A 27,958-nucleotide genomic window follows, 5' to 3' on the forward strand; every position below is an offset into this window, starting at 1 on the left:
ATAAATAAACAAACAAAAAAGCAGAATTAGACCTATAAATACAGAAAACAAAGTCATGCTTTCCAGAGGGGAGGGAGGGGTTGCCATTTAAAAAATTTAGAAGGGGGGGGTGGGGGATGGGCAAAATGGTGAAGTGGGAGAAACAGGTTTCCGGTTTGGATCAAGAAAGTTATAGGAATAAAAGTCACAGCATAAAGAATACAGTCAATGAGGTTGTAATAATAGCCTTGTATGGTGACAGACGGTAGCTTACTTGTGGTAAGTAGAGCATAATGTACAAAATTGTTGGACCACTATATTGTACACTTGAAAAATGTAACATTGTGTGTCAATTATACTCAACTTAAAAAAATTAGCTTTTAATTCTTTTTCAATTTTTTAAGAAGTATATTCTCTTAAGTGGATTAGAAAAAAACCACTTTTCCTGGTAACAGTTTCCATTTGGCTTAACAATTTTTTTGTACATAGTGATGTAATTCAATATAAAAGGTATTTGAATAATTATAACTTCTGAGTTAGAGGGAAGTAAATCATGAGTTTTGCTGTTAAAATATTCTAAAACTCTAGTTTAAAGGAAATTATTCAGTTTATAGACATCATATGTTTCGCTTAGTCTTTACATAGTATACCATAATCTTTAGGGAAACCAACTTACTAAATGTGAACCCTAGCATGTCTTTGAAACTTAGGGTATGAAATCTTTACATTTTAATTTTGCAATTTGTCTCAATTAAAAAAAACAATCAGCATTTTTAAATTATGCAAACATTTTCATATAGCCGAACTATTTTCTCAGGAAACACTGCCAATTCCATAAGATAGTAAAATATATAAATAATTAAACAAATAACAAAACCCTATTTTTCAAGACTAAAACTTTTTTAAAACTATCAATCTAAGTTTTCCAAGATTTAAAAAACATTCATATTCTGCATCATAAACCATGGTGTTTAAGAATGTGTATAATCCTATAAATGGAAGCTAAGTTGGAATGCTTATATTAATCATACATATCTGACCCATAGTTAGGTAGACAAAGTCCTCATCTTTTAAATTATACATCTATTTGAGCAGGTAGCAGATACCTAATTTCTCTCTAGGGACTATATGAGGGACTGAAATCCATGATCATAAGATATGTTTTCATATTCTCTGATAGATAATCAATTGATAGGATATAAATTATTAGTGGCTTTCTTTTGAATAAAATCAGGAATACAAAACTTGTACAAAATTTTCTAATCTATATTTGTGCACACTAGTAAAATGAGTGTGGTGGCATGGCACTTTAGATCATCCTTGAACATTAAGGCTGTCCTAAAAACTGCAGATTGTTTTAAATAGAAGTCACTGAGTTCATTTTAGTTTTTTTTTTTGATATTTTAGGAGTTAGTTCTCTATGATACCTAAATCAGGGCATATAAGTAAAAAGACCAAATTCTCCAAATACAGAAAATTATTATTGTTTTCTTTAAAATGAAAGAAATTCTAATCATCTATCTCACAATGAGATAAACTAAGTGCAAAAAATTAATAAAAGTCTTATTAATGACAAGAGATATCTGATTTAAATTTCTATCCTTGATTTTCTGGGTCAATGATAAATATGGGAATGTTACATCCCTACCAAAAGAAATACATATGGGAATGCAAACTGGTGCAACCACTCTGGAAAACAGTATGGAGTTTCCTCAAAAAATTAAAAATAAAACTACCCTACGACCCAGCAATTGCACTACTAGGTATTTATCCAAGGGATACAGGGATGCTGTTTCGAAGGGGCACATGAACCCCAATGTTTATAGCAGCACTAACAACAATAGCCAAAGTATAGAAAGAGCCCAAATGTCCATCGATGGATGAATGGGTAAAGAAGATGTGGTATACATATATATATATATATATATATATATATATATATATATATATACAATGAAGTATTACTCGGCAATCAAAAAGAATGAAATCTTGCCATTTGCAACTATGTGGATGGAACTGGAGGGTATTATGCTAAGTGAAATGAGTCAGTCAGAGAAAGACAAAAATCTTATGACTTCAATCATATGAGTTCTTTAAGAGACAAAACAGATGAACATAAGGGAAGAGAAACAAAAATAATATAAAAACAGGGAGGGGGACAAAACAGAAGAGACTCATAAATATGGAGAACAAACTGAGGGTTACAGGAGGGGTTGTGGGAAGGGGGATGGGCCCAATGGGTATGGGACATTAAGGAATCTACTCCTGAAATCATTGCTGCACCATGTGCTAACTAACTTGGATGTAAATTTAAAAAAAGAAAGAAAGAAAGAAATACATAAATAAATAAATGGAAAAGAAAACAGACACTCAAAACTGTGAAGGAAGTGGTGGATATTCAGAAGCCAAATTTTTCTACTAACATGACAAACAAAACATCTGAATGACAGGCTGTGGTCATTTGGTGATATTTGGTTGCATATAAGAAAAATTTCTTTTCGCAGAAACCAAGGGAATATCAAGTTTGACTGTTTCTTCTGAAACTTCCTAGGCCTTTCTGAGAATATCTACCTAGGCCATTGTGATAATGCCAACTTTAAACCATGAAAGAGAATTTGACGAATTCGGTCCACACTAATCAGAAATTCTGCGTCACTTTGAATACAGCCTTTCACAGCAGAATCAGAAAATGCTTCAGCCAATCAATTAATAATTGAGTTGATTTCAAGAGGAATTCTTAACCTGCACACATTTAAATCACTGCAGCATTTTGTATTTGTACAAAAGCAATGAACAGACTAATTGTACACAAAAATGGACCCAAATCTTCTACTTATCAGACGCTCACACTAAGATTTGTCTAATCTATGTAGCCATTTAAATGTGCAAGGAAAAACTATACTCTTGTTTATAATTCTCATAAATGTAAAATGTGGACAATCCAACTGGGCGTACCTTTAAATTTCATTCCAATTCTGATATTATTCTAAAGACTCATTATCATGTGCCAATTCCCTTTGCCTATTTTGGCTATTTGTTTTTTTAATCAGAAATCTAATGCTAGAATTTTGCCTAAAACAGTCATATAAAAATTGTCTTGTATTTTCTTTTCCTTCATATCTACTTTCAGTTAAAAAAAAACAAACCAAAAATAACTAATAACAATAACTAAAAAACAAAAAAGCAAAAACTCTTGAGTTCTGTATTTATATAATCTCCCTTTATTCCTTGAGCAGCTCCTGTCCTAGGCGGATGGACAGCACCAGTGACGAGAAGCAAGGACTCACACAACTCTACTAATCAGGCAACTATTGTGTGGGGACTGAGGCAAATGATTCCCTTTCTCAGTTGTCTGCTCTTTAGGTACCAGGCAGCTGCTCTGAACTGAACATTCATTTTGTACTAACAAGAGCCAGCCCCCAGAAATTTCCTCTTATCTTTTTAAGTAGCTTGCCAAATGGCAGCCTGATCAAAGCAATCTAATATAGCTTAAGTGCCACTGGTTGACATTTTGCATTCTTTTATTGCTTTCCATTTTTACCACATAAAAAAAAATGGGTGATAACTAATATCCAGTTGATCTTTTCATTCTGGTAATAAAATGATAATACAAAGATCTTATTATCCACTCCAGACATCCATCACAGTACATTTTCCAATAACACTATTCAGAGTGTTTCTTCACTCTATCCGAGTGCAAAGTGAGGTTAAGTACTCGGCCTCACATTCTCTTTCCCTCTGGAATACTTTAGACACCGAACTGCAAATAAAAGGAATTGAACTTTAACCCCTGACACTTTGTCCACATTAATGTCATCTGTAATTTTGTTGTCTTTGCATTAGATAAACCATTTTCTGTGAGAAGCCAAAAATAGTTGGAAGGCCAGCCTACTAAAATATGTTTTTTCAATCCAGAGAATTTTTATTTTTGTAAGAAAACAAGAAGAAACAGAACAGGAGAAACAATGTTGGTAGTGGAGAAGAAGAGTAAATCTTGGTAGGAAGAGACATCAAGTGGGCAGGAGAAGAGACACATAAACAAGGCACAAAGAAACCAAAATAATGCAAACACGCAAAACAGACATCAGAGTTCACGAGTTTATATTAAAATCAATGTTTTATACGGATGCAGAGGTGGTCCCATGCCTTCCTGTGGGCAAGAAGGACATTCTGTCATTACATTATTGATTTGAAAGATAAAACAAGTAAACAAAAATAAATAAAAGAAAGAAAACTAACAAAAACAAAAGCACAAGAGTCTCCCTGCATCCACTATATATTTATTTATTTACGTGACAATTAGGATTCACCTAGAGTTGATAGGAACAAGTGTTGTGTTCAAATTTTCAATGAAATAGTTTAAAGATTACAGCACTAATTATTTTTAAGGTCACTAAGATAAGAGAGAAAGTATAAAATTTGGGACAATTTAAAGATGCAGTATATCACTACAAAGGCCCAATTTTCAGAAAAAAAATATAGAGAAACACATAGCCTAATGAGTTTGGAAGTATTATAGGGAACTATTGGACACCAACTTTAAGACTGAGATTGTCTTGGTAACTCTATCCCAGAGTTAACCAAGATTTTAGGCTATGTACTTTGGCAAACAAGAAAAAATACATAATAAGAATGATGGCCTGTATGGATCCTACTAATAATGCATTTTAGATAATTTCCTAAGGATTAGAAAATTTCCTTTATAATCCTCATAGTTTTTAAAAGACATATTAAATCCATTAATATGAAACTAAAGAAGAGACTGTCAAACACACCTTTTCAAGCAAATAATTCATGTGTCAGTCAGAAAGGACTATTCAGTCTGATATGGATTTTCTTGGTAATAATTTCTTAATGATTAGTTTGTACTAGTGTATTTTTCTACAATAATTATTTTTTGTAAAATAATCTAGAACATATCTTTTTTAAAATTAATCCAAATACTTTTCTTTCCCCTTCATGTTTTAGAAGAATGTGACTTTAAAGTCTCATCTACATTTTGAAGTACTGTCCAGAGAAGAAATGATATGCATTAAAAGATGGTGGTTCCTTAAGCAACTTCCATACACGATTATTTTATGATGGCAGACTGTTGCTCTCAATACTGCAGTTGACTGAAAGGCAAGAGTATTCTGACTCTTCCTTTATTTCTATCCTGGATACAGGAGAATGGAGAGTGATAGATAATACACTTCTGTGCTCACCTTCCAGGCCATGAATCTACACCGACTGACCTTAATTTAATTCCAATTGCACATGACAAATATATTTTAGCAATGATATAAGCTAATGGCTGTCAGAGATCTGGGATTGGTTTGGGATTGTGTGCAGTGACATTTCATTTGTAATCTGAAAGATCAAAGCATATATTTTGACACTGATATGACCACTATTCATAGAGACAGTTCTTTTTTTTAAAAAAAGTACCCTCTCCACACATGAAAATAAGCTTTTGATTTTTAAATGAAAACGGGCTCTCCTTCCATTTAAAAATTCTTGACAGCTTTTCCTATGAGGGTGAAAATGGTGGAAACAAAGAATCTGACAGAGATGGACTCTGGAATTCAAAGCTGCCCTTTCCCCAAGGGACCTGAACAAAAGGCAGTACCCTGGCCTGTCCACTGAAGTTTCTATTGCTGCATCTAAACTACTGATACAGAAATGGTGGAGAAAGAAACTCATTTGCCATCTCTTATAGTCCCACAGGTCTGAATACAAGCAGCTAGCTCTTCTTTCCCTTATCAAGCAACATCTGCTCTAAACTGGGGGGCAGGGATGAAGAAGGACGGAGTGACCAAAAGAAACAGCAGAGCAATTCTAAGGAAGTGTAGAGAAGTTTGAAAAGGTTTCCATCCAACCTTAATAATTTGGAGTTTAATATTAATTCTCAACGTAAGATAATCTTTTGTGTTATAGTTTGCATATTTGCTGCAGAAATTTTCTTAAAAGATATCATGTGAGGTATGTCATATTAATTTCGTATATAGTTAATATTCTAAGTATGATATAATTTTTAGAGACGGTGGTGGCAGATGGCTGTGATTTAATAAATGTACATTCATCTCGGTTTCGGACAAACTTAGAGCTCACAGGGGATAAGTGTAATAAATCAATCACTCAAACTACAAGTTATACTGAGATACAGATATTTTAATTTATATTTTTACTGGGTAGGAAATACACTCCAGGTGGAAATCTCTGCTTATTTAATCACTGTGTGTTAGATTTGCATTATTTGATATGCAAATTCCTCCCTCTCCTAAAGTTGAGTAATAACATCAATTCTTGATGGAACTTGGGGTTCTTGCCACATCTGCCCACTATTCCCCAAGTAAAACAAAGGCAAAAGAAAATTAAAATGTTACCTGCTCATGGAATGTTCTTTCCAGTGACTGCTGTCAAGTTAAGGCATTTGCAGTCCTGTCCGAGGTGTGCAGTGAAAGCTCACAATGATTCATTTATTTCAAATAATGTATATGTAAGGCATACTCCTTAAAAAGGGACAAATCTCACTAACCAGCAAAAACCTTTGTCCTCATCGCTTCTCGGCCTTTTGGCTAAGATCAAGTGTAAAAACCTTTGTCCTCAAAGGTATTATTCTGTGGAATATCCAGAGGAAAAAAAAAAAAAAAGACTAAGCTTAATGTTAGAATCTCATAATACAAGCCAAATGAAGAGAAGTGTCTAACAAGGGTGATTAGACTACAACTATATTTTTCAAAAACAAAAACAAAAACAATTTGCAGAGCTAGAAAACAAGGAATTACATTTGATTTGGTTAATTCCCATACTAGAAATCCAAATACTAGAGTTCACAGAGTTCCATTTTATAAATTTAAAAATTCATGCTTTATTGTATGCTTAATATAAATAAACAAGAGTACATAAAACAGGAGTCTAGAAAGGAATATTTTCCTCACATTATTTTCTAAGACTCAGCAAGTATCAAGAACATCTAAAACTCCACTGAGGCACAATCTGACTTTGGAAAAATATTTTGTGATTGCTGCTTTGTCTGCATCAGTGCCCAAGAACTGAAAGCAGACTGGACCATGGGGTTATACTCGCAAAATCTGTGTTCCTTCCCAGGAAGTGGGGGATGGGGTTTGAGAGGAGATGATGCACACTTAAAAAATCCCACTTGTATGAGAGCTTTGAGAGATTGTTTCAGGAACTGTTCTGTTTGAGATGATAGTTCATGGCTTGTGTGATAGTTTATCAATGTAATTTCTCATAAGTCATGATTCAGTTACCTTTTTATTGCTATGATAGGAAAGATTCACATTTATGTTACTTTAAAATGAATATTAAAATATTTGAAGACAAATCTGAGATGTAAGAAACATGGTGTTCAAAGTAGTATGTATCTCTCATTAGATAAAGCTCGTTTTGTAAGTTTAAGACCACCATTTTGTTCCTCAGAGGATGACACTGCTATTTGCAAACACAGTCAATGGTTTTGGGAGTAGACTTCATTAACTCACATTCAGCATTTTCCAAGGATATAGAAAATGTTTTTAGGGACTACAACAATGAGAGATTAGAATCTTGTTAGAACTGTTTTGTTGAAATAGCTAACAACTTGGGTATCATTGGAGGAGATTCCTTAATGTGGTAGCAAAACCTGGAAAGGAAAAAATCTGAACATTTATGTAAAGAAATAAAATAAATTTACTCTTAAGGCAATGCTACAACTCAAAATAAAATCACAGTCCTTATATCCTTTCAGGTTATCCGGTCCATAGTCAAATAAAACTCAGTCCATGCATCTTTTCTGACTCATCATTTGGCATGCATATCACAGATTTGAAGGATTTTGATTATTTTTGCAGATATGTGATGAGGATGTAAAAATTCATCATGTAAATACTCTTAATAAACAAGAAAACTCTTAGGCAAGTAATTTTCTTTACATATACATATATATATATATGTATATATATATATATATAACTTTGAAAAATACATTTTTCTAAGTAAACCTTTCATTGAATTTAAAAGGGTTTAATAGTAACTCTCAAAAGGAATTCAATGTTTTTTTCTGTATTTTGAGTTAAGAGGTAAAAACAGAAAATGAAGGAAATATGACCCAGAGTATTTTTTATTTTCCTAATTCGGTCATGAAGAGAGCTACTGGAGTCCAAGATCAGGCAAAATACAAATGTTACTTGCCTTATTCAAAGGCCTATAGAGGTTTGTTCACCTTCTGTTACAAGATATTGTCACTTCTTTTCCCACTTACAGGTAGGAACTACAACAGGAAAGTCTTCAGCTGGACAGATTTCAAAATGAATTTTTACAACCCAGATGATGGACTGGTATACTTCAAAAGTGGATTCATGAGTTTTATAAGCGTCTTTCTCTTGCTCTCATTTTTTTCTGGACTAGCTTACATCATAATGGAGGAATAACATTTTAAAAATTTTGAATAGGCACTTACTGGAATTACAGTTAATCCTGATACAATCTAGATGGGGAAGAATAGATGAAAAATGAAAATTTATCCTTCAAGGTAATAGCTGCAGACATCCAATAAAATCACAGTCCACCCTTCCGGGGACAGACACATGCAAATATGGCCACTATATCATTTATTCTTTACATACTTCTAGAACCCAGATTCATTGTTATAAAACTTCACATTGGAAACAATGATAGAAGGTCTTTTTTTTTTTTTTTTTTAATGGCCAATTCAAACAAAGCTACATGGTGACAAATCTAAGTGGAATAAAGAGTTGTTAACTGTCAAAGATGCTTGGCTTAGACTGGCTGCAACTTTCTCCCCATCTGTGAAAGAACATATTCTTGTTTTCAGCATAATTAAAAAGTGCTCCGTCACAATGGGGTGCAGTGCAAGCTCAGCTAGGCTCAGACATCTTGGACCTTCAAAGAGTAATATCCCACAAAGGCCAACAGAACTCTTGAGAATTGTGGTGGTCAAAATGGAGAGCAAGTTGAATTATTCTCACTTCACTCTAATGTGTTGTTGTTGTTGTTGTTGTTGTTGTTATTTGCTTAGGCAAAAAAAGGTAAACAGCCAGATGTTGGTTGGATTCCATGCCTTTTATTAATCGAAGGAGAAAGAAACAACTGTGTTTTCCTTTAGAAACCTCCAGGGGCTAAGGAGTAGTGTCATTCTTCAGAGCACACAAGCCTATGCTTCTCTAAGTAGCTAACAATGTTATCTTTATGTAATAAGTGTCATGGTTAACACTACTATTGATTTTCCTTTTCTTATACTTTCTTCTTATACAAAAGCAGATTCTCTAAGAGCAGAACAGCTGATGTGAATAACACAGACTGTAATTATAAGGGTTATCTTTAAAGGACTGCGTGGGATGTCTTATGTTTATTTTATGTATAGATAAATATTTGCTGGGTTTTGTTGTAGTATTTAATGCCTTTGGGGAAACATGAAAAATAAAAAAAACCTAGATTCTGTTTCCATATAGCTGAGTTTGTCATGTGTCGTCAACCGCATCAGAAAAGTGGTTGCAAACAGCCAAGGACCAGCACCTACACAACTCTTTCCACAGAATGCTTTGCTGTTGGAAAATACCCATAAGTGTTTCCACTTTGGCTAGCAGCCCCTTTACTGCTATTAGGCGATTTCTTTTGATTTGTTGTAATAACCTATCATTGCCACTAGAGGGAACTCTAACAGAACAGTAAATGAGAGTGCAGTGTGTTCTTCAGTGGTCTTTAAAAAACACCCTTTTAATTTAACTTAATTTAACTAATATTAATTGAATGTAATTGTATGTAATAAGCTATCACTGAAATAATTTTATATTTTATGAGCTACCATTCTGCCCAGCACAATTTGAAAATGTAGGTAGGGTTTCCACAAATGCCTTACACTCATCACATTTTACTACTCTCTTTGTAAATCTAGGTTTCAAATTTTATTTTTCTTTCTCCATTTATGTATTATTGTGCATGTTTAGCACTTCCGGGAATTACAGTAAAACCTCATTAATTTGTACTCCTTCTGGAGTTAATGATAATAATGCAACTTATTGGGCAGAATATTTATAATTCTTTGGTAAGAACAGAGATTGCCTGAGAAAAATTAAACAAACAAGTTGTAAACGACCAAGTTCAGGAAGAAAACTGATCTCCAGTACTTCACTGTATGCTGACTGCACAACTTGCATGAAACAACATCCTAATTATGGATAACTCTTATCCACCCGTTAAAATCAGCCTAGTAAAACCTTTCCTTACTAAGCCTTTCTAGCTATTAATTTGTGTTTTTCAATGTAATTGAAAACAAAACAGTGTAAATTTTTTAAGTCTACAATTCAGACTCTTTCTTAATTCAGCCTAACCTTCCCCCGTATTTCATACAGCTTATTGAGGTTTTACTGTAGTAACTCTTCCCTAATGCTACAATTAAGCAGGAAAGCATTATTTCTCTGTAGAAGAGTCTGTGTTTTTAGTGTTCTCATGGCTGTTTGCTACGGGCCGCAGACTTTGGGCATTGAAGGGTTGTGGATTGCTGTTTGATAGCAAAATATCACCACACAGTATTTCCAAACAGAAAAGATGGGGTACCACAAAGGTCACTATTCAAAGGAGAAGCCCAGAGGGTAGAGTCAAAGCAACTTGTTGATCACAAAGTAGAAATTTGATATTTTGTAAATATGTTATCTAAGTAAAAGTAGGCGGATTTTTATTTATCTGAAAGGGGATGGGGTCTACAGCAAATTGGACTGTAAGTAAACATAACAATCGAAATTGAGGCTTCTTCAAGCCTAATAATTTATATTTTCAATTAACCTCTTTGATACATATGGCTTCCCTTTTAAGAACCCTCAGTGGTAGAAATCACAAAATGGTAAATTATGTTAAACAAAATGAAAATAATAAAAAGATGCCCCCAAAACCTAAATTAACTTAAATGATGAACATGAGACCATTAAGTGTTATAACTTTCCATGGCAAAACAGGCTACTTGATAAATGTTTGCAGGCAAAACTGAACAAAAAGTGAACAGTATTAGTTTTATGGGGGAAGGCAAGTTGTTACCTAGATTGACCGTCAGTTTCACACGCCCTGCATCCAGCTCCAGGCGGAGGGTGTCTGCTGAATCTCTAGAAGTGGTTGCCATGAGAATGCCGTATGCACGCTGTGATCGGAACCGTAAGGACACATCTTCAGCCTCTGTGTGCATCACCACCGGGAGCTGGATTTTCATAAACATACTCCCATCGTAGCTCAGAACCGTTGCCTCTATGGAAGAGAAATGAATATAAAAGTTCTTGGTCAGTTTCGTGCATTTACACTTTGAGAAGGAAAAGGGTGACCCACAATGGCTTCCAGATAGAACACAACACTACAAACTCAACTCATCCTCAGAAATGAGCTTTTTTTTTTTAAGCCCCAAAGAAAAGTCACAGTAAAGACAACTTCTGTGAAGAATCTGCTAGTGTACAGACACAGGGATGGCTGCATTTCCCTTTTTGTTTCCATAGCACTTTCTATCTGTAGCAGGAGTCATTTGGGATTGTCAAAGTGTATGTATGTGTTTCCCTTCTCAAGGGTAGAGATCACATTCTTTTGTGCATAGCCGCAGCGTAAGACTGGTTTGAAGCACTAGCAATTATTTAATAAATGTTTGTATACAGCTAGGCCACTGACTTGTTCTATGAAATTTGCCTTAGCTCCAAATCTTTCATCAGCAAAATGAAAGGGTCTCTAAGGCCCTCGCCTACCCAAAAAGTCCACGATTCTAAAAGGAGTTACTATTACCTTCTTTCATAATCTCTGCCTGAATGTGATCAAAAAGAAGAAGAAGAAGACGAAGACGAAGACGAAGACGAAGAAGAAGAAGAAAGAAAAAGAAATGACTTAAGTATAGGAATAAGGTCAACCTTTTACCAAAAGCGATATTCAAAAAAAGAGGAAAAAATAGCATGTCCAAACAACAGGCGATGCTTCTTCTGAGTTGCTATGTTTAACAAGGCAATTAAGTTTTACAAACACACAAACTGAAAATTCATTTTAAGGTTTCTTTACAAGCGAGGGGTAACTGACAACATCATTTGTAAGCACTAACCTGGTGTTCTGAAAATGTTAAGCTATCACCAAAAGTCAATAACTATGTACTTTGGTGATATTGAGTAAGCATGGGGTGGGTCTGCAGAGCTTGCATGGGTGTGTGCTACCAAACTAAAGTGGATTGCTTTAAGACAGAAGGTGCTTACTACTGTATAAACAAACACTAAAAGAAAAAAGAAGAGCACAGCAGAAACTGTTGATCACAAATTGACTGCTTTAAGAAATGGTCAGTATCCTTTAATGTTAAACACCATATGGTGGTGGAAGATTGCAAAACAAGAATGAGTAATTCTGCTTCTCATTGGTTTTGATACCACAGAATACCGTTTAATAAAAGAAAAGCTACCTCAAATTAAAATGAACTAGGAAATTCTCATTATTTCGCCTATTTACAGGGCACAACAATTAGCTTTACTGATACAGTTGTGTTGTTAATCAGAGTATATTCTGGAGTTGTAGTTTTGCAAGTTTGCCTTTCAAAAAGTCAGGAGAGTCAAATATTGCTTCGGATGGACTTTAGTCATTAGTTGTCATCATGAGACTGAACGCACATACAGAACTGATAAAGTATGGAAGGTTCCAGGTCTCCCTCCTTGGTGCTCTTCTCTTCTACCTACCCCTTCACTTCAGAGATCTTGGCCAATTCCCCCTAAGATTACCAGCCCTGACTTCTGAGCCCCTTCATCCATTGCTCACTTAATATTTCCAGTCTGAATACTATAGGCACCCCCCAAATGAACCAATTCCCCAAGATGCTTCACCAATGTTCTCTGTGTCAGTAAATGGCATAATCTCATTGCTCAGAATTTAGCTGTTATGATTTCTCTCTTAATCTCTCTGCCATGCCCAATCTATGTGAGAGTCTCCAAGTCTTGTAAGCTCTAAATCCAAACCATTTCCTGAATTGCTCGCTTACCTTACCATTTAAGTACCTCTGGCTCTGCTCTCATCTTCCACCTAGACCAACTAGAATAGCTCTCCCATTTGTTTCTTATTTCTAACTTTTTCTTCCTATACACAGCAGCCAAGCTAATTTTTAAAGAAGCAATTAGATTATATCCCTACATTGCTTAAACTGTGTCCCCCAACTCCTACCATTGTTTCCTACTGCAGTTGGAACAAAAGCTATACTCCTTTTCTACCTAGAACGTTCTCTGTGATCTGGCCCAGCCCTTCTCAACAGCATCAGCTTTTAGCATCTGTGCTACTCGTTTAGTAACTCCAGTCACACGGATTTACATCTCTCATTCAAGACTTGCACTTGTGGATCCCTCTGTCTTAGAAGGCATAAGCCCAAATCTTTATATGGTTGGTTCCTTTAACATTCAGGTCTCCAGACAAATGTGACTTCAAGAGGTCCATTCTACACCTCAGTGATCCCCCCTCCAGTTTATTCTGTATCTACTTACCAATTTTTTCAAAAATTACCATTTCTTATTTGTTTGTATATTGTATATTGTTTCACCCTCTAGAAACTAAGTGTCATGAGGCAGAGGTTAGGCTGTCCTATACATTGTTCTAGCAGCAACTGAGTGCCCGAAAAGGGCCAGGCACACAGGGGAGCCCCACTAAGTACTTAAGTGAAGTACTTATTGATACTCAAGATGTATGAAAGTGCTTATTCAATTTGGATATCAAGCTTACATAATGCTCTCCCAAACTTAAGAATACTAAGAAATTGAGTATTTACTCTCCTCTTGTAAGTGGAATCTAATTTTGATAATGTATAGTGAACAAAATATGGCTGAATTATACTTTGAAGGACATAGTTGTGCTACAGGAAGACGGACTAGGAATCAGGTCCATTTATCAAAATACAAGTTCTGTGGCTAGGCACTGACCTGATTTTGAGAAATAAAATATGATCTTAATAGGATTTTTAAAATATTTTTAAATATAGAGTTCTATATTGTAACACATATTTTACTATTAGATAAGAAGCTTCCTAAAAAAAAGCTACTAGTAGTTTACTAAAAAAAATAATTAAAGCCATCATTATAAAGTTGTGGTGAACTCTGGAAAAAAAGTATTTCTTGAATAATCATAAAGAAATGTGATCTTTACTACTTACTTTCCTAAACTATAGCTAAACATCGTCCATATCTATAGAGTACAAACACCTGAATAGACATTTAAACAACCATTATGAATTGCTCATTTACTTGGTATCATATTGATAAAAGAATGAAAATGTTGTAGTTTTTCTCCTGTATTCATTTACTGTGTAAAGCAGTCTGTATTATTCAATAATCACATTTAAAAATGATTTATAATCTATAAAATGTAGCTTCATTTGATTAAAAACTATTTAGAAATATAGATGGCTGACAGTGGATCATGAATATAGTATGAAATACAATCTGAAGTAGAACAATAATCAGGATCATTAGCCCATAACATTCTCCAAAAAAAATGCAGGGATGAAATAACATAGCAAAGTAATAAAACTTGAGTACAGGTTAAATAATTCTCAATGTGAAAATAACTTGTTGATAAATGACAGATGAACACGTAAATGAGTCCTCATAATTAGAGTTAATGTTTAATTAGACAAGAAGTGGAAAATGCACAAGGTTGGAGTCTAGAGTTGCCAAATAAATGGTAAACAGCATTCTGACATTTGAAGGTTATGCTATTGGCAGCATCCTTTCACATTAGTAAAATCATTTTACACTTAGAACACAACGAGGACTTTAAAGGCTAATTCCAATACAATACTTCCCACAGGGGAAGAAAAAAGTTTCAGCTTTGTCTCCTGCATCTCCTTCCCCCTTGTCGTTAAGTTTGATAAATTTGCTTTTCTGTATTATCCTTCTCGCTGTCTAAAGTGTACACCTGGGCTCAGTTTTGCCGAAAGGCAGTCACATATTGTGCGCAACGATGAAAATCAGACAGGGAGCCAAATTATATTGCTCTGACATCTGTCCCTCCATCTGTTAGAGTTTTAACAAACAAGTATAAAGCAGACCTCTGATTATAACATGTACACATAACCAAGAATAATTTCTGTTCGGCCAAGTCTCCACAAATTCTCAGCTTTATTCAAAATAAAGTGGGAGGGAAAATGCTGAATTTAATTTGTGTCCAATTGAACGTTATTTTTATATTACTATCCCTTATGGGATCAATACACTTAAAATACTATTTCCTCGTTGTCTAAGTCAGCAAATACTCTTTCTTTCTTATAAATTCCTTTGCTTACTTAATGCAGAATGAAAATTTCCTATTGTAATGTGATTGCAATACCATTCCCTGTGCTGCATGGTCCAAGGACTTGAACACACTTTTTAATTACTTTGAACAATAATCTTTATAAATTATCAATTATTGCTCACTAAGAGTAAGATAGACTTCATTAGTACCTTTATTATTATTATTATTATTATTATTTTAAATTTCAAACTGTTGTCAATCAACTCTTATGTGATTAACAGCCATAGTGATCAGAGTCTATCTGGAGAAGAATCAACAGTCAAAGTTCTTTCTTTTGAATTGGAAACCCCAGGGGTTGGACATGATCATGTGTTGACTGAAGTAGGGCATGACTGGGAACTGGACAGCAGCCAGATTCTGTGGTATTAAGCATGACAAGCTTTCCACATCACCAGTGTGCTCAGGAGATACCATAATGCTAGCAAGAAAATTAATTTTGAAAAACAAAGACTTCTAACAATACGCCGGGTAGTCCAGAAAACAAACATCATACAAAAATGACCATTTTCTCTTCAACAGACAACCAACGTGGAGACAAAGAAATGCACAGAAATTTCTAGCCACCTGTCAGATAAAACTGTATGCCGCATCCCAGTGATGAAGCTTGCTATTAAATTCTCATTTGCAAATCTACATATGCTTGCCACCCCTCCTTCTAATTATTGCAAAATATAAATATCCCCTTTCCCTCATTCTGGCTCAGGAAGCTTGACAATTTCTATTTTTATTTCTGCCATATGTAGTAGCGGGGTATTGCCACAGGGTGGTACACCGTGCACATTTAACCAAAGGCTTTTGTAACTGAACCGACAGTTCAGTTCTACTCTTCTCCACCTTCACTTAAGCAGGAGGCCTCAGAGTCACTGGCAGCTCTCTGAGTGATTAAAAGGAAAACAAAGCTTAAATCATACAGCTCTGCTAATCTCGCATTATGTCTAACTTGTAATAGATCTTACGAGCTTTGTCGCCTTTTTTGGTGGTTGTTATTGGCCCCTTTCGGCAGCTTTTAAAGACCAAGCTATAGAAACAAATAAACTGAAATTAGACGGGGAAATGAGAAGAGGGAATCCACAGATAATATACACCTTACAAGTGAAACTACAGAGAAACAGCTAACCTCTAATGACAATTTACAGGAACTGCACTTAGGTACTAGGAGAAAGAATGAATCTATGTGATTAAAATACTTACCTATCTACTGACCTATCTAACTGTATAGTGCAGAACAGTGATAGTATTTGGTAGGTAATTTAAGATTATTAGGTCATTAAATTATTTTAAGTTTATATTGATTAATGTTAATAATAGAACTGATAAGCTGATGAACCTCTTTATGAAGATAAACAACGGAAGTCACATTGTTCAAATTTGGACTGTGGAAATCACTATTTTTTTCTCCCTAGGAAGCATGAGCTTCAACAAATTAAAGTATTTCAGGACTAAAGGGGAAAAGGAAGACTAAATGTGCATGGTTTAAGTAACAGAGGCCAGGTATTTCAGACTAAATGTCTAATACAAGCAATGTTATTTGGAGCATGAAAGGACAATGGAACGACTCGTCAAGAGTTTTCCATATTGATTTTTCTGTCCCATATTGAAAATGATTGCCAGTGGGTATAATGATAAAGCATTTATCTGAAACTCTTAAGTCAATGGAAGGGCGTTCTTTTTTCTGCTCTTCCCCCCTTGCTCTGCAGAAGAACAGTGGTAGCTCCCACGCTTCATTCTTCTTTTAATCCCTATTCTTCTTCTTATAGGAGAGGGAAAGAAAAAAAAAAGTGTGGCTTTGCTTCCTACTAGAGGAAGAAAGGGAGGCAGCTGCTCAGAAGTTCAACGGACACACAAAGCGTTAATGTCACACGGGTAAATAAATCTTCTGTGATCACTTAGGTCCTAGGCAAAGGTAAGTGTCTTTGAAGTTATCTGAAAATGCTGGTGTAAATTAGACGATTGAAAGTCACCTTACTTTCTAAATTTCAAACTCAGTAAGTTGACTGAAGTGAAATGAGCTGGGCTAATAGAAGCTGCAACTTACAACTTAGTTTGCTACAAATGCTATTTTTGTTTTTGGCACAGATATTAGCACTAAATGCCATAAGTATCTCTAATTCATGCCTTCTTTACTTTCTGGTTTCCTGAACTTAAAAACTAGGCAAAAGGGAAAGCAGTTGTTGTCGATACTACATCTTAGGCCCATACTCTGGAGGTATACGAAAGACCCAAATATTTACTCCTGCAACATACTGAAAAGCTGTGTCTTCCCAGAATCAGGCCCTCTGAAAATCATTTAGGACTCATCAGTAATACGTCAGAGGTGGCTGCTAGGCTTGCAGTTTACCTCTGCAGAGCATGCATTACGTTTCCACGGTCAGTTTAAGGTTTGAGGTCAACATTTAATACACTTTTCGTCTCAGGGGAGTCAGCTTCTTGGTTTTTAGAAGCCTACCTCTCTCGCAGGACCTGCCAAGATAGCCTGTTCCGGAACAATCACAGACATATCTGTTCCACCCATCCCTGCACATGCCATTGTTTTTGCAGGGGTTGCTAAGGCACGGTTTTGCTGTTTCCCTTGAGCAGGAGGGCTTCACTCCAGCAGTACTTTGAATTTCAGCCATTTGCCGGATATCTTTGCTCTGGCCATCAATGAACAAATCTCTAATGCAGCCCACGTAGCCGTAATTGAGCAGAGCAGTCCACACCTCGGTGGGGAAGACGAGGCCAGCCTTATTTTCTGGCAAGCCCCCCAGGTACAACTCATCATCCAGGTCCAGAATCTCGCTCTCGCCAGGAGCAGTATAGGGCGTGCGCAGCGTGTTGACAGAAATGGTACCTGTTGCAGAGACAAGAGAACACACAGGTCTTTACAGGGTGCAACATGTTCTAAAAATCACCCTTTCCCTCTTTCACCTTCCTAAGGGTACACTCCTTGAGGAAAGATGTTTCTGATTTTTGTTTCTATTCCTGGTGTGCCTTATACTTCCCAGGGGAGTGAACAGTAATCTGTAGAAATAAGGCAGACCGTAATTAAAATGATTCCATTTGAATTTAGGAATGGAAACCAAAGTGTAGAGCCAAAAAGAGTGTTTGTCAGCCTTTAACAGTTAAGAAAAGAAGAAAAGGAAGATTAAAAAAAAGAAGGAAAGAGTAATTGGCATTCTATATCCCTCTCCAATAGTTCAGTCAATAAAGAAAGAAAGAGACAAAGTTGACATTCTACATTACTCTTTTGAATAAAGTCAGATTCACGTTCGTTAGTGCTCATTTTCAAAGCTGGTATGCAGCTGCACACTAAGAAAAAAAAAGTTGTATGGCCCCACCTTTAACTGACTTGATTGCTTTTATTGACACAACAGTCTGACAGATCATCTACGTCAAAACTCGACTTTAGGGGCACCTGGGTGGCTCAGTCGGTTAAGCATCCAACTCGGTTTCAGTTCAGGTCATGATCTCACAGTTTATGAGTTCGATCCCCTGTTTGCGATTCTCTCTCTCTCTCTCTGTCTCTGTCTCTCTACCCTCCCCTGATCATGCTATCTCTGTCTCTCTCAAAATAAATAAAGAAACTTAAAAAAGAAAACGACTTCATCACTCTCGGCTGTATCAATCTATTGATAAACTCTATGGTCTTGGTTTACTCATCCATAATATGGGTGTAATAATTTGGCATATCTCTTATGGTTGCTCTGTTAAATAAAATAATATTAGTAAAGTATCTGGTTTATAATAAGCATTACATAAATGTGTGTCATGATTCATCACAAGAACCAAGTCAAACTGGCTGATTACTTTTTACAAATTTTTAATTCCAGGGGCGCCTGGGTGGCTCAGTCAATTGAGCGTCCGACTTCAGCTCAGGTCATGATCTCACGGTCCATGAGTTCGAGCCCCGCGTCGGGCTCTGTGCTGACAGCTCAGAGCCTGGAGCCTGTTTCAGATTCTGTGTCTCCCTCTCTCTCTGCCTCCCCCGTTCATGCTCTGTCTCTCTCTGTCTCAAAAATAAATAAACGTCAAAAAAATTTTTTTAAATTTTTAATTCCAGCTAGTTACTCATCTAAATCTACAAGTTTTGTTTTGTCCCCCCTCACTCCAAATGTAAGAGGAAAATAAATCAATTAGTTCACAAATACACAGGAATGCTGGTTTTAAGCATAGGAAGAAAAGGTAGGCATTAGCATGGACTTAATTGAGAATCATAGAAAAAAAATTGTGGAACCCATTAAAGAAAAAAAAATGAAAGACAGAAGGCAGTTTTGTATTATAATTTCCACCAGGTACCACCAAATTACTCAAAATTCCACCAATATTTTATCTCCAGAAAGATCTCTGTATGGTGCCATGCTCGCTGCCGACATAGAGTCTCAGGGATTTGGGGGGCAGCAGGCACACAAAGAAGGCCAAGAGACAGAAGATGGGGTACAGAGGGAGGGACAGAAAGGCAGAGTCTAGTAGAGGTAGAGGACAGGTAGGATGATGCATTTTAGTTCCTTCACAGAAAACCCAAGGTCCACCCCCAGGTGAAAATACGGCCTGTGATGAATGTGAAACATGCATGTAACTAAGGATGCAGGGCTGCTGGCCTCCGTGTTGTGCTCAGGAGCATTCCAAATCCCAGCAGAAGGGGCGCTTCTCAATACAGGCAGCATAATGGGATCTGTCTTTGTGCGAGAGAAGGGCATAGAAGCCACTGACGCTGAATGCACAGGCAGCCAAGTTATTACGAGGACATTTGTCTCTCTAGACTTCCACAGAAAGAAATAGAGAAAGCTCCTAGGGGAGAAACACTCAAAAGCATTGCTATTTTGGCCTTCCAAAGGGGGAGGATAGCAGGTATTTCTTAAGGAGGCAGCAAAAAGGCAAAAGGGTGAAGCGTTCACTTTTACAGTTCATATTTGTGCAAGTGTATAGAAAACTCATTTAGGAGCACACAGATCCCAGAAAATCCTTAGAAAAAAAATTAAAAAATGATGAGCAAGAGTATTAATGACAAAAGGAAAGGTGGACATTAATATTATATACATATATATTTTTTTCTTAAGCAAGAAACTGTATGTAATGAACACAGTGATTTCTGTCTTTTTTTTTTTCTTTTTGTTTGTTTATTTTTGAGAAAAATAGAGAGCAAGCAGGGGAGGATCAGAGAGAAAGAGAGACACAGAATCTGAAGCAGGCTCCAGGCTCTGAGCTGTCAGCACAGAGCCCGATGCGGGGCTCGAACTCACGAACTGCGAGATCAGGACCTGAGCCGAAGTTGGACTCTTAACAGATTGAGCCACCCAGGTGCCTGGTGATTTCTGTGTTTTAAGACAAAAGGGAGATGGATTCCACTCCCTGTTTTCTAATTAGTTCAAAAGGCTTCTTAGAAATGAACATATGCTATTGAGAGACAATTGTTAGGAGACACAGAGCAAGTGAATAACGACAAAGTTTTACAAGAGTGGGCTACGTTTGAAAAAAAAAATATGTAATTTTCCCATATACCTTGTTATTCATGGAACAAGATGGATTCAGCTCAGGAGATAAAAACACTTGGATGGAAATGCTGTCTTGCCCTTACAGGTGGTGTGAGAAGTCTGCACCAAGAGGGTGCGTGGAGGATTCTTGAGATGAGGGATTCAGTGGCTGGCATAACACCCACTCTCTCATCTGCCCCACAGAGACCGCACAGCTCAGTACACTATGTAGTCTCCACAGTGACAGTGTCTTCATTCTGACAGGTATTTCACACAATCATGCAGAAATTGAGCGTGGGGACACGGTGACTGGGTCTCCCTATTTTTATCTATGGTGTGTTAGGGCCCGCTTTGAACAAAGTATTGTAAGAAAATTCTGATATGTTTTTATAAATATGCTTGTTGCAGCCAGAGTAAGATATTCACTATAATTTTGTGATTAGCCTGGAGTTTTCTGATCACAACACCTAAATCAATCAACGGTTTTTGTACACCCCAGTGCACACACGCAAACACACACACACGGTGAACAGTTCTATTACTTCTGAGGCACTCTGATTTTCTTCTTATACAATTTTTTTAATATAAATGCTAGACATGACCCACCAAATTAATTTCAGGACCAATTAACAGGCTGTAACCCACAGTTCAAAAACTAATGATTGAGTAGTTAGTATCATAAAAGATAAGGATACTTTCCCCATAGCGCCTCATTGTCCCTTGGAGAGATCATTTTAGAGGTCTCATGGGAAGACGTAATGCAAGATCAGAGGGAAAGCAAAAGGAATATAATCCTAACCTCAACTCAAATACAATCCAGGAGGAGCTAGAACTTTAATTTAGCTCTGGATTCAAGGTAAGAAGTTACACCGAACACATGCATATATCAGATATCATTCATTAAAATATTTTCCATAAAAACATAATAGAGACAACCATGACTAAAAATCAACTACTATGCTCTCTACAGGCTTTGCCGATGCATATGCACTTATATTTTAGACTGTCTTTGTTTAAAAGATGGCAAGAAAGAAAGAGAATAGAACTTAATTTATGTGGGAATGGAAACAATTATGTTTATATTCTGAAGGTTCACAAAGTAAAAACTGTATTTATTTTTTAAATTATTTTTTTAAGTTTATTTATTTTCAGTGAGAGAGACAGAGAAGGAGAGAGTGAGTGAGTGAGTGTGTGAGCAGGCAAGGGGTAGAAAGAGAGAGGAGAGAGAATACCAAGCAGGCTTAGTGCTGTCAGCACAGAGGCTCAATCTCTTGAAATATTAGATCATGACCTGAGACAAAACCAGAAGTTGGACGTTTAACTGACTGAGCCACCAGGTGCCCCTAAAAACTGTACTTGAATAATAATTACACGTTATTACTGAGTAAAACTCAGATATTTACATTATATTTTTGTTTTTTAATATTTCTATTTCTATTATATTTCTATTTATCTCCCATTTAGCCCACACATATGCAAATGTCCTGAAGTATACACATTTCTTTTTTTTAAATTTTTTTTTTCAACGTTTATTTATTTTTGGGACAGAGAGAGACAGAGCATGAACGGGGGAGGGGCAGAGAGAGAGGGAGACACAGAATCGGAAACAGGCTCCAGGCTCTGAGCCATCAGTCCAGAGCCCGACGCGGGGCTCGAACTCACGGACCGCGAGATCGTGACCTGGCTGAAGTCGGACGCTTAACCGACTGCGCCACCCAGGCGCCCCTCCTGAAGTATACACATTTCTGATAAGCGATTTGAATCCCAAATTCCTTACAGATTTTATTATTGGAATGAATCAAAGGACATTTTCACCTAAGCAAAAGACTCATCACAGAACCACTAAATTTATTTATACCAATTTAACACATACATATGACCATAGTGAAATTTTGATATTCAGGTTCCTAAGTGTCTATTTCATTACAATTGAGTTATAAAAGGGGTGGTTACCAAGAAAACATAAAATAAATACTTAAACCTTGTTTATTGATAATTAGAGGCAATTGACTTGTTGCTACAGCTGTATATATCAATAGAATAGGAGAATTTTCAAAACGCTGAGTTAGGACCACATGTAAATAAAGTTTTAAGAGAATAAAAATCTAGGTATATTATTGGTTTATCCCTCTATCTTTTTCCAGACATTACACCCATTCATGTGTTCTCTTGGAATAGCTTGATTATTCCATACATTTCACCTTCTTTCACTATAATTACATTTAAAGTTTTTGGCAAATTAAATTTTATGTAAACGTTGCTATATTTGAACTATTAAAATTGGTAGATGGAATTTGGGGACTTCTTTGGATCAGTGTTTCATGCTTCAATATTTAAGAATCCAAAGCACCTTGTTATTTTGCCTTAAGAAATACAATTTCAGCTAAGAAATAAATATATTTCTATACACTTATATGACTTTTATAATCTTAATATAGAAATCACACTAACTTATATTAATATTTAACCTGGTTGTTTTTGTTGCATATGCAAAGGGTAAGACAAAGGTGATAAATAGACAAAGTAATATTTATTTAAGAATATTCATGAAGCATTACTAATGAATTCATGCTTTATGCAAAAGTACACATTAAAGGGGAAAAACTGTTGAGAACAGTTCTGAGTTTATAAAAATGGAAATCAGCTTTCCAATTTCACCTGGTATTTATAACCTATTAGTTTCCACTTTTTTTTTTCCATCTAATTTTTCTTGGCTATTTCACTTCCTAAAGATTAGTTTTCAGGGTGAAAAGAAGAATGGACTGAAGGGGAGATTAAAAATAAGAAAATTTGGTTTATGCTCTAAATTACTGCAAAAGTTTAAGGGACCAGGAAATGGGAGGTAGGAAATAGTGTGCTGTAACGGAGAATGGTTTTGCCGGGTCAGAGGAAACCGACTTTCATACTCTAGCTTTTGTGTAATAGCTGGCAAGCTGGACCCATACTGGATTCACCAGGCCTCAATGTGGCTGTTATGAAAAATAACGGAGTTGACTTGGTAGTCAAAAAGGTTCCTTTTTGAATAAAATTTTCTTAAATTACTACTTAAAATAAATTTTAGTTACATACAAATTTTATTTTTCTGTAATTCTGCTTCATTTTCTCATTGCAGAAGACAATCAGATTCCACAAACTTACAAATTTACTTGTCAAATTCATATTGTATTAACAAATTCAAACTCAGTAACAAGGCACGATATAAGTAAGTGATAAAAGTAGAAGGAAACATCAATTACATGGTATGATGCAAAATGCAAACTATAGAATTCTAATAAGATTAAAAAAATGAACCATAATATTAACAATGGGAGTTTGGGATATGAGTGGATTATGAGTGAATGGTTTTCTTTCAGTTTTCTGTGTCTTTTAAAAACATAATATCATGTGTTAGGTTTATAATAGGGACTGAAATAAATTTATTTAAAAACAAAAGAAAAATACAATTTTAATATTGCTTTCTGCTTATTTCTATGTGTTTTCTGCTTACTTGGATTCAGCTGTGAGCCAGGAATTTCAAGAATTAAACCAGTATATGAAAAAATAAATCTTGGAACAAAATTTAAAAGTTTGATAATATCCTGTAAGGGGAAATAATGAGGAGGAAAAGGGCACATCGTGTACTATGGACAAGCGGAAACCAACAGCCGATTAGCAAAATAACCTGTCATTATCTTTCAAAATTAAAAATGCAATTGGCCCAGTGATTCTAGTTCTTAGAATCTATCCTATAAAAATTCTGATCAGGGGCGCCTGGGTGGCGCAGTCGGTTGAGCGTCCGACTTCAGCCAGGTCACGGTCTCGCGGTCCGTGAGTTCGAGCCCCGCGTCGGGCTCTGGGCTGATGGCTCGGAGCCTGGAGCCTGTTTCCGGTTCTGTGTCTCCCTCTCTCTCTGCCCCTCCCCCGTTCATGCTCTGTCTCTCTCTGTCCCAAAAATAAATAAAAAAAAAAAAAAAAAACGTTGAAAAAAAAAAAAATTCTGATCAATATACACAAAGGCCTAACATGAAAATTTTCTTTTTAAATTAGTTTGAAACAGTGAAATTTTTAAAAGTAAAAAGTCAAATGTTCATCAACAAAAGAAGGACTAAGTACACACTGATATGTTCAAACTAGGATACATGATGTCACTATGAATAATGGCTCAGAAAAAGTTTTCAGTAGGCTTTTTAAGTTACCTGATAATTAATGAAGAATGGTCTTGTGTGTGTGTGTATATATATATATGTATATATATATACACACACAGTTATTTTATATATGTAAATGTATGTATAGCTATATTGATACAAAGGAAAAATACATGGAAATTTATCAAAATCAAATTATTTTAGTGGTTACCTATGACGGAGGGAATGAACTAGAGAGGGGGGTATGTGACATGTGAAAACTCTCACTCACTTTTTGAACTGCCTGAACATTTTCACCAATAGCATATATTTATATTTATATGTTATGTACATGCCATGTGTTAAGCACATGCACATATACCAACATACATACTCACTCATAGTAACATATGTATACACACAAATTTTTAAGATTATCCAACACAATGATGGACAGCTGTAAACATCAATCTGGTAGCATATTTTATGATTAAAATATTGAAGTTACAATATTATTGTGCAGAATTTCCACAGGTTTCTTCTCAACACCCCACAATGATTGTCACTGCTGCTGGGTGTGGTCAGGGTCCCATGGTGCAACTAACACCATAGTCCAGGGTCTGCCCTTTACACTGTTGGGCCAGGAAAGGGATTAAGTAGATTGAGACAGCAGGTTCCATCTCTCTGGGTTTGATGGATTTACCAAGCCCATAGGACTGATGTATAAAATAATCAGTCAGTAATTGTCTACAAGATATTTAATATCACAGGATATGGAATGCTACCTGTATAGCTCTGCCAATATGAGATGCCAGTTTACAATCCAAATGTTTATTCATTTATTACAGAAAATTTAATCGTTATAGGAGCCTGGATATTCATATCTTTATAACCGGTCAATTATACCTGTCTACTATGATCATACTTACAACGAAGAATTATGTTTATTATATAGTAATGGCAACTAAGTATGTCATATGTAAAATATATATGCACATGTTAGCAAGGACTGGAAGAATTTGTGCAACACTCAAAATATTTTGGGGGGAAATAAAATCTATGACTTCTTTTTAAATATGTTCAAAATAAAGAAATATAAGCATCAGTTTAATAAAACAATCTATTTTATGCAAAATTGGCTCCATCTAGTCATCAGGATCATCGAATAATTAATATATTATTGATAAAGTGCTTCAGTTTTACCACTGATGTGTAGTGCCTTATAGACATTTATAGAAAAAATATTATAAAATTGCTTAAAACTATTTCAGTGTTTGCAACAAGCTACTAGGTAGAGGTATGGGAGGAATGTTTATAGTCAAAGAGCAAATTTAAATCAAGACCTAAACAGAGAAATCGTCTAATGGTTGTTCAAGTAGAAATGTTTAAGTGTGGTGATTCATGAATGGTGCACACAGAAATCAGTGCTGGTAATAGATAGCTAGAAAGTGCTGTTCACATCAAACAGTGATTACTATAAACCTCTAATTATGTGCTCTGGAGAGAGCCTTGTGCCTTTCCCACTGTAATTTCTAGTTCTTAAACTGGAACTCTGTGACTTCAATTCAAATATCAATGGTTTCTTAGCTGTTAAATGTAGGCTTACCCATGAATAACCACTGATACAATCTGCTGTACTCTGCTGTATACAAGCAGAATGTGACAATAATAATGAGTTTTCTCTTTGATTTCAATGTGAAATGATGGTTTGAAAAAAAAAAAAACTGGCAGTTTGCTACAAAAATGCTTGAGAGGATACCCTTGACTGAGCCAAAGAGCTTAACACAAATTTAAATAATATTCATGCCCCAAGAAAACAGTCATTAACCTCAGTCTAATTTTAGCACAATTCACACTTTAGCTAACTACCTGGACAGTTATTTTATGTTCAATTTGGGAGCAAAAGAGAGAGAAAGGGGAACTCTAGAAAGGGAAAAGGGGCTGGTAAGGAAATGTTCAGTTCTAAGTCCTACAAAGTTTGCAGAGTAATGAGCCTCTTCAATCAGATTCATTAACTCAGCAACTTAGGGGTTTTTGCTCTGTTAAGTAGTTAAGCTACCCATCGAGGATATTCCCTTTCTGCAGCACTCAAATCATACACCCTGATCCAGGAAATCATGCCTGCACTTTGTATGGTTCCTCCTTTGCCAGTCGAGTGCAGCATCTGAAAATGCCATTCATGGCTCAGCCCACTAGGTCCCATGTCACTGGTCACAGACTATGTGGGTGATGGAAGGAGTTACGGTGTGCCAGGCTGTGGCCAAAAGTAGCAGGCAAAGTGGGGGGATTAAAGTGTCTCTTTCTTTCCCATGTCACAGAATGGAAGAGGGGTCATATAGCCTAACACAATTAATGGTGCTGAAAATCAAGTTCCAGAAAGGTCTTCATCTGTAGGCAATATTTCTCATCGAACAAGGGGCTCTTATACCAACCTTTTAGTAAGCAAAGGACTGACGGGCAAATTGTCAGAAACATGGGCAGTGCTGGCGACTATCTTCCTTGTCACTGCATGCTTACCGTGGCTGCACATCCCAGTCTGTAGAAAGGAGTGAACGGCTTCCCTATGATTAATTTTCCTTCTACCTACATGTTTGCTAAATGATACAGGGTTCTCATGAATAAGTGAGGATAGCAGCTCTGTTCTCTTAAGAGCTTGTCATTTTTGTACCAGGCTTGCCACAGCTCTTTAACAATTGTGTCACTTCCTCACTGCATTTTTTTTTTTTTTTGACAAGTGGGCTTGGAGTATGGCATTGTATTCTTAAAAAAGGGCAGTACCTGTTATCTTATATTGTGTAAACTGCTTTCAGGAAGTAATGTGAATTCCTTACAAACTTGCATTACAACTAAAAGAAAGCTATTACTTTTCAAATATAAAGATGATACTACTTGTTTTAGAATATGAGGGGTGGTTTGGCACTGAGCCACTCACACATTTTTATTATTTTTTCTTATACCAAATATTTAGTAAACAATTACTATTGCAAAAGATAGTACCAGGACCAGGAATAAGACATTCTCATTCATACATAAGTTTACTTTATAAAGTGTTCGGGGAATATTAAAAATTCAGTCTGTTTTAACCCTTCCTCTGACGAAGGTAACCAAGAGTTACTGGCATCCAATTAATAGCCATGGCTTTATTCC

The 27,958-nt window shown here is 35.9% G+C and overlaps 1 protein-coding gene across 1 annotated transcript in view; it reads right to left on the minus strand.

Annotated features, from left to right (window-relative positions):
- LOC115511232 (neurexin-1-like) overlaps window positions 1-27,958 on the minus strand; it is a 699,173-nt gene that overhangs the window by 604,363 nt on the left and 66,852 nt on the right. Inside the window, 3 exon segments of the mRNA XM_030311788.1 lie at window positions 8,420-8,446; window positions 11,011-11,214; window positions 17,702-18,085. Coding sequence (XP_030167648.1) covers window positions 8,420-8,446; window positions 11,011-11,214; window positions 17,702-18,085 — 615 coding nt within the window.

The sequence above is a fragment of the Lynx canadensis genome, chromosome A3 (assembly GCF_007474595.2).
Source record: "Lynx canadensis isolate LIC74 chromosome A3, mLynCan4.pri.v2, whole genome shotgun sequence".
In the NCBI taxonomy this organism is placed as follows: Eukaryota; Metazoa; Chordata; class Mammalia; order Carnivora; family Felidae; genus Lynx; species Lynx canadensis.